At 36.1% G+C, this 13771-nt stretch overlaps 1 protein-coding gene across 2 annotated transcripts in view; it reads left to right on the top strand.

Annotated features, from left to right (window-relative positions):
• The window catches only part of CCDC40 (coiled-coil domain containing 40), a 99767-nt gene that overhangs the window by 84291 nt on the left and 1705 nt on the right, over nucleotides 1-13771 (top strand). Inside the window, exon 19 of one of the 2 annotated variants that reach the window (XM_027850280.1) lies at nucleotides 7243-7401. The exons of the other annotated variant lie outside the window; for it this stretch is intronic. Within the exon in view, the coding sequence (XP_027706081.1) occupies nucleotides 7243-7401 (159 nt within the window). The remainder of the gene's footprint in view (nucleotides 1-7242; nucleotides 7402-13771) is intronic. 2 annotated transcript variants of the gene reach the window in all.

The following is a 13771-nucleotide window of genomic DNA, read 5'->3' as shown; positions in this document are numbered from 1 at the left end:
TTTCCAACCTGGACAGGGTTGTGAAAGCAGAGAGAAAGAAAAAATCTCCCAGTTTTCCTCCATATCTCCCACTGAAAGTCTAAACAAAATATCAGCATTAGTTCCTGATCAATATTACAGATAGCTGGGAGAGCTGTTTTAAGACTTCATTAGTTTTCCCCACCCTTTTAAACTCCTTTTCTGTGCAGTCTTAAGAGCAGTTTTTTTATGGGTGAAGAGGTGTTCCCCTTCAAAGTTCTCTCCCTGGTAAATAAGACCTTGTATGTTCTAGAGAACTTCTGAAGTAGAAGTCCCGATCAAAACCCACCTCCAAATTCAAGTTTCCCTCACTAACCTGGGGCCATCCTAAGTGATTGAGTGTGTAACTAATACCCATGTTCATGAGAACATCTACGTGGTTACTAGCCAGTCACTGACCAGGTATCTAGGGAAAGTTGAGGAGAAAGGCGGGAGGAAAAAAGAGAGAGAGAGACAGAAAGAGAGAGAAAGAGAGAGAGAGACAGAAAGAGAGAGAAAGAGAGAGAGAGAGAGAGAGAGAGAGAGAGAGAGAGAGAAACACAGAGAAAGAGACAGAGACAGAGAGATAGAGACAGAGAGAGACAGAGACAGAGAGAGGAGAAAAAAGGAAAAGTTCTACCAAATGACCTCCAGTCTAATTTTAACTAAATTTTTAGATTTTAGCAGCTACTTACGAAACCCTTGCATAATCAAAGGGTCATTGCTCATTAGGGAGGCCTGGGCAAATTCTAACCCCACCTGAGTCTTTCTATGGGCTAAGGCCAAGTATAATTTCTTAATTTTCTGGACACTAAGAGTTGGGGCCTGGACTGTGTACAACCCGAACCCAAGGGGACTTACCAGATTCTTGCTCTGGTCTATGTGATCCTATATTGGTCAGTCCTGCCCATGCTCAATCACAGAGAATCACAGAGACTCAGCTTTCATGGTCCAAGAGAACCTTTGGGTTTAGTTTATTCAGGTGACCACCAGGGAATCCCACCACTACCACCATTTTAATGTTCGTGAGAACAGACCCCAAAATCTGAAATAGTTTTAGAAAGAAATTTATTAGGTCATTTGGTGGAGGAAAATGATCTAGTAAGGAGGTGTGGCTCCCTCTTGTCCAGGCTCTGGAAAGTTTTACATTATATGGTATTTAGGCAAGGCTGCACAGCATAGGGAATACTGGAACCACACAAGCCAAAACACAGAGGAACCCCAAACACAAGCTTAGGTGGACCCATCACAAGAACTGCGTGTGATAACCCAAAACAAGAATGATTTGGGTAGATCCAGGACCTGTGAAAATCCAAAATCCCTTATAGCCATCTCCAACATTCCTAGAGAGTTACTGTCTGGTGAGATTCTGGTTGTAGACAACCTTTAATCACATAATGTTGGATTTAAACAGTATAATAATTTTTTCAAACAATATATTAAATAATTTTTCTTACAGAATATACTCTGAAAGTGTTGTTTTTTAAAGATTATTTGTCCAAAGATATTTGGAGCAATACTATTTGTAACTGGAAAAAAATCTAAGTAATCTAAATATCAGCAATGGGAAAATGGTTAAATAAATTGTGGTAAATGGAACAGAATGTAGGAACTTGGATTCAGGTTTCAGCTCTGACATCAACTAGTTGTGGTATTAGGCAAATCACCTTTCTGGAACTCAGTTTCCCCATCAATAAAATGAAGAGACTGAACTAGATGTTTCTTAAGATACCTCTATAACTAATATTCTGTGATTCTGTAAGTGGGAGGCTCAGAGGATTTGAAAATGTCCAAGGTAAACCATTCTACTGTAGGGTCATAGCAAATAAAGTGAGTCAGTATTGTGTTCAGTACTCAGATTAATAAAAAAATTATACTATATATATACACACACATATATATTACATCAAACAGCTGTTGGGAGGGCTGTTGATGATAAAGAGATCTCTAATCAAGTGACCTACTTCAACAAGAGGTCTAAGTCTTGATTAATTTTTTTAAAAAACACCTTATTTAATTAATTTATTTTAACATTCTTTTCCCCCCAATTTATTTATTTATATTTATTTTAGTTTCACTTCCACAAGATTTTGAGTTCCAAATTCTTTCCCTCACTCCCACACCCACTGAGAAGGCAAGCAATATGATATCCATTATACTTGTGAAATCATGCAAAACACATTTCCATACTAGACATTTCAAAATTAGAAGGAAAAATAAAGAGAAAATAATACTTCAGTTTTCAGTCAGGGTTCATCAGTTCTCTTTCTGGAGGTGGATAGCATTTTTTTCTTCACGAGTCCTGTGGAATTGTCTTGGATCACTATCTTGATCAGAACAGCCAAGTCTTTCACAGTTGACCATCATCACAAACATTGCTGTTCCTGTACACAGCTATCTCCCATTTCTTCTCACTTCACTTTGCATTGGTTCACATAGGTCTCACCATGTTTTTCTGAAACCACCCTACTCATCATTTCTTACAGCACAACAGTACTCCATCACAATCATATGCCACAACTTGTTCAGCCATTCCCCAATTGATGAGCATCCCCTTAATTTCTAATTCTTTGCAAACACAAAAAGAGCTGCTATAAATATTTTTGTATTTATAGAACCTTTTCCTTCTCTGATCTCTTTGGGATACAGACCTAGTATTGGTATTGCTGGGTCAAAATGTATGCACAGTTTTATAGCCCTTTGAACATAGTTCTTGTATACTCTTATGGAAATAATTCTAGAAATTACCTCACCCTAAGGAGTTTCCATTAATGTTACAGATCAAGAACAGAATGTTTCTCAAAAAGAAAGAGAAAACAAGTCAAAAATGCAATTTGTGATGTTAGATTATAACAGTAATGTTCCAAAGACTTCTATGATAAGATAAAGATATTGCAAATCATGACTATTCAGACAATAGCTTTATGAGAACAGACTTAATTTTTTCTTGTCATCTAAAAAGAGTATTGTCTGCTATCTTGCTACGCATTCCATTATTTGCACAGAGGCTCTTTTGTTTTTATAAGAAACTAGGAGCTTTTAAAAATTTAACACCCTAATAAGTTTTGGCTAAAGAGTATGCATTACTTAATTTCAATTATCTATAAATTTAAGACTCTAAGATTTTGCTTCCATAATCCATGACTTTGTGCCATTTGGGTACAAAAGAATCTCAAACTTCAGTATTCACTAGCTCTTTAGCCTGCCTCAACTCTCTCTCCACTTCAATCCATTCTCTACTCAGCCACTAAAGTGATTTTCCTAAAATGAAGGTTTGGTCATGGCACCACTACCCCACCCCACCCATCCAATAAACTCCAGTGGCTTCCTATTACCTCCAAGAGCAAATACAAAATGTTCTGTTTGGCATTCAAAGTCCTTCATAACCTAGCCGCCTCCTGCCTTTCTTATTTCCCTTTAGGCAGCTAGGTGGGCTTAGTGGATAGTGTTCATCTGACCTCAGACATTTGTTAGCTGTGTAATCTTGGGCAATCACTTAATATCTCATGGCCTCGGTTTTTTCACCTGTGTTGTTGTGAAGTCATTTTAGTGAAGTCATTTTACTCTCGTCCAACTCTTTGTGACTCCATTTGGGGTTTTCTTGGCAAGATACTGGAGAAGTTTCCTTCGCCAGCTCATTTAACAGATGAGGGATCTGAGGCATTTTTTCCTTGAGGCTTTGCTTGTAGATGTTTTCAAGTTGTCTTCTGTTTGTGTTTTAAACTTCTCTGTCATCATAGTAGCTCTTTATGGTAGGGTTCTTCTAGCCTACTTCTTGACTTTATGTTAGAGTTGGGTTCTATGATGATGTCTAGCCTGAGTCTTTTTATAGCTTTCTGCTGTTTTCATAACTCAGTCTGGGGGCCTGAAAGTTTTCAGTGTTTCCACTGTAGTGTCATCTGGCGAGAGGTTTATTCACTACTTAGTATGAACTCTGAAAGTTCCTGATCCAGATTTGGGTCTGTTGAGTTGTGTGTGGTTGAGTTTCAGTAGACTGCTATTGGATTCATTTACTCTTAGCCTGCTGGGAGGTTCTATAGCTTCAAAGTGACTGAACTGCTTGACTCTCCTTTGGTGTTGGTTTTTCTGACCTGGTTATTCTACTACAGCATTTATGTGTGGGGCTAAAGGTTAGAAATGAGTCTGTTCCTCTACTCTTGAGCTCAGAGCCACATGCCTAAGTTCTTGGAACTTATTCCTTCCTCTGTATACAGCTAGAACCCCTGGGACGTGACTGCTCCTCTCCACACTGAGTAACGGGTGACTGAGCTGCCAACTGGCACACTTTCCCGTGCTCAGTGCTGTTTCAGGAGTCCCTTGGGACACCATTGCTTCCAGCCTTGGTGTTCAGTCTTACTTACTATCCCTGATTGCTAGAATGTTCCCCCAACACTGTCTCTGCTACCTCTGCTATTGCTGCTGCTGCGCTGCTCTCTTGACCAGTACTACCCCAGTGTTTGAAGACCTCTCTGTTTTCCTAAGATGCTATGGGACTGGAAAAATGACTCATTGTGACTTTTTCTTGGCTTTCCCAATAAGAATTTGGTATAGCGTGATTTTTAGATTGCTGTAGAAGAGGTGTGTTGGGTAAGCTGGGCAAAAATGCTTCCTCTCACTTCACCATCTTGACTCCTCTACCTCTCAGTAACTTTATAATAAGTTTATCAATCTCTACAATCTCATTTCAAATCTGTCTCTGTCCCCTAGACCACTGCCAATCAAACAACAAGTATCTATTAAGCATCTTCTATCTGCCAGGTATTGTGCTAGGTGCTGTAAATACAAAGGCAAAAATGAAACTGTCACTTTCCTCTTCAGGAGTTTTCATTCTATTGGCGAAATAACTGCATATGTAAGTTTAAATAACGATATAACATATGTATGTCACATATACATGTATACACACATGTATACATGTATGTACACATATGCACATGTATATGTAGTGAATACAAAGTAATTTCCAGGGAAGGCATTAGCAGCTAGAGCCATCAGGAAAAGTCTTACATCAGAGGTATGCTTCTAAGAAAGCTACAGATTCTAAGAGACAGAGGTGACAGCATTTTGATTATAAGAGGCAACCTATACAAAGGGGAAGGAATAAACATTTATACAGTGCTACTACGTGCCAGGCACTTTTCACAAATATTATCTCATTTTATCCTCACAACAACCTTGTGAAGTAGGTGTTTTTATTATCCTTATTTTATAACAGGGCAAACTGAGGCAGACAGAGGTTAAATGACTTGACCAAGGTCACATGGCTAGTAAGTATCTGAGGCCAGATTTTAACTCAGGAAGATGAGTCTTACTGACTCCAGATCTGGTACTTTATCTACTGTGCTACTTAGTTGCTCCCTTTTAGGTTCCTTATTGCCTACCAAATAAAATTCAGATTCTTCTGTCCGACATTCAAAGCCCCGCCAAAGCAAACACCAATCTACCCCTTCAGCTTTCTCTCTTATTAATCCTTTCCACCTATCCTATACTCCAGCCAAACTGGATAGCTCTGCCCTTTAAACATATATTACAATCTCCCAACCCCATTCCTTTCCTCATGGTCTTGCCTATGCCTGGAATGCCCTCTGTCCTCATTCTTTAAAGTCTTTTTCAAATGCTACTTCTTTCTTCCACTCCCCAGTGAGTAATGACTTTTCCTCCTTATTTAGCATGTCTCTATTGCATTTATATTATGTGTTATATAATAAGTATGTGTTAAGCACCTGTTATGTGCCAGGTACTGTGCTAAGTACTGGGGTTACAAAGAAAGGCAGAAAAACAGTCCCAGCTCTCAGTAGTTAACTACGTTTAAGTTTCATTTTCCTCCTATGTCGTAGATTCCATGAGGGTAGGGATGATGTCTTAATAATGACAACTGACATTTACGGAGTATCTTAATGTTTGCAAAGTACTTTAAGTTATTTCATTTAATCCTCACAACTTTATACGGTAAGAGCTGAAGTGTATATTAGTCCCATTTTTAAGTGAAGAAATTGAGTAGTAGAGTATATTTAAGTAACTTGCCCAAAAATTACACAACTAGCGTCAGAGGTAGGATTTAAACCCAGAGTAACTCCAAGTCCAATGCTCTGTCTGCTATATCACTCTACCACTCTTTTCTAATTATATCTCCCCCAGCACCTAGTCCTCTGAACACATGTTGAATTAATTGCATGAAGAGCATACAGTGGTTCCCTACGTCAAGTCCAGACTCCTCATAGTTTCAAGGCCTTCCATTATCTGACTTCGCTCTACTGTCTGTCCAACCCTATTTCTTATTTTTCTGCAACACTACTCTGTTCAAGTCAATCCAGTTTTCTTGCTATTCTCCATACATTCCATATGCATTTCTGCCACCATGCTTTTGCCAAGACAAGTGGCATTTATATGGTGCTTTAAGGTTTGGAAAGTGCTTTCTTTATATCCACTATCTCATTTGATCCTCACCACATTCCTAAGAAATACAGCAGGTTATTGTATTATTCCCATTATACAGGTTAGGAAACAGACTCAGAATAAAAGAGTAAGTCATTTGCTCAATGTCATATAGGCAGGATTTGGGTCTCTACAGCATGTTTTCTACTACCCTAAACTACTTCTTATTTCATTATGCTGCTTCCTGCACAGGTATGTCTTACTTCCTTCATCTCCTGAACTCCTACCTATTCCTTAAGGTAGTGGTGTTAAATTCAAATAGAAATGGGGCTACTAAACCACACATAAGATTCCCTTTAAATTGCATATTGACTTAGAAAACCACATATTAACATTATCTCTGTTCTATTTTTTTATTTTGTTAAATATTTCCCAAGTACATTTTAATCTGGTTTGGCCACACTCAGGGAGTGTTGTGACTCAATGCAGGTCATGTGTTTGACAACCTCTATCTTACGGTTTATCCCAAGTCCTCCAAGAAGCTTTCTCCCAACTACTCCAGCCTACAAGGAAATCTCTTCCTTTGAAGTTTCTATTGCATTTAGAGTTAGCACTATATAGAATAACATCATATTTGCTCCCTCATTATTTCATTTTTTAATTTTGTCTCCCTAGCAGATGAGGGCTATCTTATACAATCCTTTGTATCCCTCTCAGTGCCTGGAATTGTTAGGTACACACTGTATACTTAATATTTGATATAGTTAACTGATTCATTGATCAAGTATTGTGTGACTTTCATATAACTGTCAGGAGCAAAGAGAATATATTTGTCCAGTTTTCATCTCAGAATTCATTTTCTTTTCATAGTTCACTGAAGACTGCAACCAAAGCATCTCTGAGATGGAAGAAACTCAAAAATGTCTAAGTGAGTCTCTTGTAGAAAAGCAGGAAAAGCTTACCAACCTGCAGAAAGAGACTGACCAAATGGACATCAGTATCAGTAAACTCACAGAACTTAAGAGACAGGTAAACAGATTCTTTTATTCAGTCAAATAGATTAACACAGGTTAGCAGAACCCAAAACAAATCCTGCTATGGTGAGAACACAAGTTATGTACTTCAGGCTATTGATAGCTACCTGGTACTACACAGATTTTATTTCAATTTTTTTTTTGTTTTGTTTTTAGGCAATTGAGGTTAAGTGACTTGCCCAAGGTCACACAGCTAGTAAGTGTCCAGTGTTTGGTCTGAGGCCGCACAGATTTTATTTGATGATAACATCTTACTAGATAAAATAGATCCCCTGACTATGGCTATTAGACTGAGGACCCTGTGGGTGACTTCTAAGAGTTTTAAAATGAGAAGAGATCAATCAGTTTCTCCCACTCATTTGAATTCCTACATTTGGCAGCAAAGGCTTCTCCAACTGAATAATTATGTGATAACTCAGTGACTTAGGGAAGGAAAAAGGAAAAATTATCTACAGTAAGATTTGTACTTTAAATGAGCTGACTGAGTCCTCCAAATCTGCACCCAGACTAAGGTAATGAATGTGGCAGCTTCCTAAGATGGCTTTGTAGCTTCCCTTTCATAGCCAGAGGACACAATTAACTCAAGGCAAAGGCGTTTACTAAGTGGCATACTACAGCAGCAATACAAAGCATTTCTTCACAACCTGGGGGTTTCCCCACAAATATACATAGGGCTAGAAGCTGGAACTGAGACTCTGCTGTGTTCCTGGTATCTGAGCCACACTATTGCTGCTTGCTTCTTTTCTCACTTTTAGGAAAGTTAGATAGTATCGATCTCTAGATAATATTCAATAGGAATAGAAAGGACCATACCCATTTTTAAGCTGTGTGTGGCATCTTTAAAAAAAAAACAAAACAACAAACAACTGACCATGTATTAGGGCATAAAAATCTCACATAAATGTAGAAAAGTAGAAATATTAAATGCCTCCTTTTTGGATCATAATGCAATAAAAATCACATTCAGTAAAGAGTCTTTGAAGCATAGATTAAAAATTAATTGGAAACTAAATAATACAACCCTAAAGAATGAATGGGCTGAAGAATAAATAAGAGAAACAAACAATAATTTCATTAAAGATAATGACAGCAATTAGACACCATGCCAAAATTTGTAGGATGCAGCTAAAGCAATATTTAGGGGAAATTTTATTATCTCCATATGCTTATGTCAAAAAAGAAAAAAGATAAAGAACAGATCAACAAATTGGGCATACAACTAAAAAAAACCTAGAAAAACAGCAAATTAAAAATCCCTATTTAAATACCAAAATAGAAATTCTTAAAAATCAAAGGAAAGATTAATAAAAGTGAAAATTTTAAAAATTGAACTAATAAAACTAGGAGCTGATTTTATAACAAAAACAATAAAATAGATCAGCCATTAGCTAATTTAATTTTAAAAAAGAAAGAAGAAAAATAATATTTAAATAACCCTATCTTTGAAAAAGAATTTGAACAAGTCACAAATGAGCTACCTACGAAAAAATACATGATGAATTTACATGTGAATTTTACCAAGCATTTAAAGAACAATTAATTCCTATACAAACTGTTTTTAAAAATAGACAAAGGAGTCCTACAAAGTTCTTTTTACAACACAATTATGGTGCTGATACTTAAATTAGGAAGTGCAAAAATAGAATGAAAACTATAGACTGATTTCCCTAATGAATATTGATGCAAAATTTTTAAATAAAATACTAGCAAGGAGATTACAGCAATATATCACAAAGATCATACACTACGACTAGGTGGGATTTATATCAGGAATGCAGAACTGGTTTAATATTAGGAAAACTATAAGCATAATTGACCTTATCAATAACAAAAGCAACAAAAATCATATGATTATATCAATAGATGCAGAAAAAGCTTTTGACAAAATTCAATACCACTCTTATTAAAGCCACTAAAAAGATAAGAATAAATGGAGCTTATCTTAAAATGATAAGTCGTATCTATCTAAAACCAAGAACAAACATTATCTGAAATAGGGATAAACTAGAAACCTTTTCATTAAGATTAGGGGTGATGCAAAGATATCAAAAATTATTTAATACTGTATTAGAACTGCTATACATAGCAATATGGCAAGAAAAAGAAACTGAAGGAATCAGCATGGGCAACAAAGAAACAGAACTATCATTTTTTTTTGCAAATGATACGATATACTTAGAGAACCTTATGGAGTCGACTAAAATTCTAGTCAAAACAATTGACAACTTTAGCAAAGATGCAGGATATAAAAAAAACACACAAATCATCAGCATTTCTATATATTACCAATAAAACAAAGAAGGAAGAGAGAGAGAAATTTCATTTAAAATAACTGAAGAAAGTATAAAATATTTGGGAGTCTACTTGCCAAGACACACACGGGAACTATATGAACACAATTACAAATTACTATTCATACAAATAAACATAGATCTAAACAGCATATGGGTAGGCCAAACCAGTATAATAAAAATGACAATACTACCTAAATTAATTTATTTACTCAATGCCATACCAATGAAATTACCAAAGAATTAATTTATAAAGCTAGAAAAAATAATAACAAAATTCATCTGTAGGAACACAACTTCAAGAATATCAAGGGAATCAATGAAAAAATATTAGAAGAAAGGGGGCCTAGCAGTACCAGATCTAAAATTATACTACAAATCTATAATCATCAAAACAGTCTGGAACTGGATAAGAAACAGAGTAGTTGATCAATGGAACAGATTAGGTATGCAATATATAGAAGCAAATGAACATAGTAACCTAGCATATGATAAACCCACAAATCCAGGCTACTGGGGCAAGAACTCACTATTTGAAAAAAAACTACTGGGAAAACTGGAAAGTAGTCTGGTAAAAACTAGGCATAGACCAACATCTCACACTGTATACCAAGATAAGTTCAAAATGGGTCCATATAAAGGGTGACATCATAAGCAAATTTGGGGATCACAGAAAAAACTTGAGACCTATGGACAGGTAAGAATTCATAACCAACAAGAGATAGAGAGCTCCACAAGGGCACAAAATGGATTAATTTTGATCACAGGAAATTAAAAAGCTTTTGCACAAGCAAAATCAATGCAGACAAAACTAGAAGGAAAGCAGGAAACTGGGAAAAAATTATATAACAAGTTTCTCTGATAAAGATCTCATTTCTCAAATATATAGGGAACTGAGCCCAATTTATAAAAATGAGCCATTCCCCAACTGATAAATGGTCAAAGGATATAAAGGCAGTTTTCAGAAGAAAGCAAAGCTATCAGTAGCAAATATCATAGCAAAATTTTCTCTAAATCACTATCAATTACAGAAATGCAAATTAAAACAACTTTGAAGTTGTTTTACATTTGGCACCCTTCAGATTGGCTAAGATGACAGAAAAGGAAATTGACAAATGCTGGAGAGGATGTCGAAAAATAGGTACACTAATGCACTATTGTGAACAGGTCCAACCATTCTGGAGAAGAATTCTGAACTATGCCCAAAGGGCTATAAAACTAAATGTACACTTTGATCCAGCAATACTGCTACTAGGTCTATACCCCAAAGAGATTAAAAGAAAGGAAAAAGACCCATATGTATGAAAATATGTATAGCAGCTCCTTTTGGTGGTAGCAAAGAATTGGAAATCAAGGGTATATTCATCAATTGGGGAATAGCTGAACAGATAGTGGTATATGATTGTGATGGAATACTATTGCGCTATAAAAAAATTATGACGGGGATGATTGCAGAAAAACATGGGAAGACTTATATGAACTCGTGCAAAGTAAAGTAAGCAGAACCAGGAGAACAATGTACATAGTAACAGATATATTGCAATGTTAATCAACCGTGACTATGATTAGTTCAGTGATCTACAACAATTCCAAAGGACTTGTTGAAAAATGCTATCTACCTCCAGATAGAGAACTGACTCTGAGTATGGACTGAAACATATTTTTTTCTTTGTTTATTTTTATTGCCTTTTCCCCACAAGGCTAATGTGAAAATAAGGAGGAAAATGCAACTACTCGGCATCTAAGAGGGATAAAATGTTACATCCTGTAATTTCAAACAGGCTGAGTAAACTCAACCTATCCAGGGATCTCTGTTCAATTCCCCCACTATGTGCAAGAAAAATCCCATATCTGATAACGTGTTATGGTTGTTTCCTCCTTTTCAGAGGTTTTAGGATAGTGACTGGCAGAGAACAAATATATTAATAGATAATTTCTACTGTTCTTTGGGGTCACTGAGTGTTGTATAATTGGTTAAGAGGTTTGAAATGGGTTTGAAATGTTCTACTATCTAATCATGGTCAACTAACAAGAGGGAGGTGGAGCCAACATGGTACAGTAGCAGGAAGAAGTATAGCTGAGCTCTCCTCCAAAACTCCTCCAAACAGATCTAGAAAATGCACCAGATTTAATCCTGATGGAAAAATCCAAGAAAAAGTCACAGTGAGTCATTTTTTTCAGGCTAGATAGGCATGAGGAGACAGACAGAGAGGTCTACACACATTAAAGATAGAGTCCTTAATGAAGGAAAAATATTACAGGCAGCCAGAAAAAAGAGAATTCAAGTACCAAGGAGCCACATTCAGGGTCCACACAATTTAAGAGCCACTACCATCAAGGAGCAGAAAGCTTGGAATATGATATTTCAGAAGGCAAAAGACATAGGTTTACAATCAAGAATAGAGAGGGAAAAAACTTGAATCTTTAGTGAAATAGAGGATTTCCAAGCATTCCTCATGAAATGAACAAAGCTCCAAAGAGATTCTTAAGTTCAAACACAGGAGTTAAGAGAAACATAAAAAAAAGTTAGTATGAATGATCATTAAGGGACTTAAAAAGGATGAGGAGATGATGTGTTCCCTCTGAACCTTATAATCATTAGGGTCATAAAGGAAGTCTGGTTAGACAAGGCCTTGGAATAATTCTGTTATGTCTTGATATCTTAAGAAAAAAATAGAGTCCTATGGTATTCATATTAGGGAGTAAAGAGAAAGGAATGTTAGAAAATTATCTCACATAATCAGTGTAGGAGGAACAGGTGAGAGGCACAACTGACACTTTAACCTCATTCATCTGGTGAAAGGAACAAATACAAACAGTTGGGTACAGAAATAGATTTCACTCAACAGGGAAATAGGAGGGAAAGGGGAGACAAATAGGGGGAATTAGAGGGAAGATAAATAAAAGAAAGGATTAGTCCTAAGCAGAACAAACTAAAGAAGTACAAAAATATTTCTGGCTCTTTTTGAGGTTGCAAAGAATGAGTCTTCAGGAAATATCTATCAGTTGGGAATGGCTGAACAATTTGTGGTATATAAATGTGATGGAATACTATTGTGCTATAAGAAAATATGAAGGGGATGGTTTCAGAGAAACCTGAGAAGACTTGAATGAATTGATCCAGAATAAAGTGAACAGAACCAAAAGAACATTTTTACCAAGAGAACAATGATAACAATATAGTAAAGACAAACAACTTTAAAAGAATTAGGAACTCTGATCATTGTAAAGATCATGATTCCATAGGACCAGTGATGAAACAAGCTACTCAACTCTTTATAGAGAGGTGAAGGACTCAAAGTGCAGAATGAGGCATATTTTTTTGGACATGGCCAGTGTAGAAATCTGTTTTGCTTAACTATACATGTTTGTAATGGGTTTTGTTTTCCTTTCATTATATATTGGTAGCAGGGGGAAGTGAGGATAGAAAGTGCTGACTGAAAAAAAATGTGATTTAAAAAATATTAAGTCAGGGAAAAAAACTAATAGGGGATTTAGAGGGACTTCTTTATCATTCCAGGTGCTATGAGTCCATTTTTAGGATGCAAATGGATACTTATCTTTGAATTATATAATTAGAGATGGAGGGACAGATGTCCTCAGCTGGGTTTAGGAGTTAAAAGCAAAAGAAAGTGAGAAGCAATTAGAAATATACCAGTATTGGGATGGTAGCCAATTAATATGGGCACAAATCTTCCCAAAGTTCTGCTTCTGTATTACATAGCCAATATCAGAAGGGCATTATTTTCACAACTGAGTATCAAAGGTCCTCTGATGGCAATGGGATTCTATATTTGAATACTAACTCAGATTATATTAGGTGTAGTAGAACAAATTTTGAATATACAAACATCTGAACAAAAGGGGGAAAGGCCTTAATTATTAATATATTTGTATCTATGTTTTCAAGCAAGTAATATCTATGCTTTTTTATTCCCCAGAGGAAGGATGATACTTGCAGTTATAAAATTTTTAAGAGCAAACATCTTCATATATAGCATAAAAAAGTTCATAGAAACCACAAGCCAGAGACTATAAAATGAATCATGGAAGTCATAGTTTAACAGGTCCTAC

Source organism: Vombatus ursinus, unplaced genomic scaffold, assembly GCF_900497805.2.
Source record: "Vombatus ursinus unplaced genomic scaffold, bare-nosed wombat genome assembly UNPS02008996.1, whole genome shotgun sequence".
Lineage (NCBI taxonomy): Eukaryota > Metazoa > Chordata > Mammalia > Diprotodontia > Vombatidae > Vombatus > Vombatus ursinus.
Note: the sequence above shows the minus strand (reverse complement) of the source record. Positions and strands in the feature narration are given on the sequence as shown.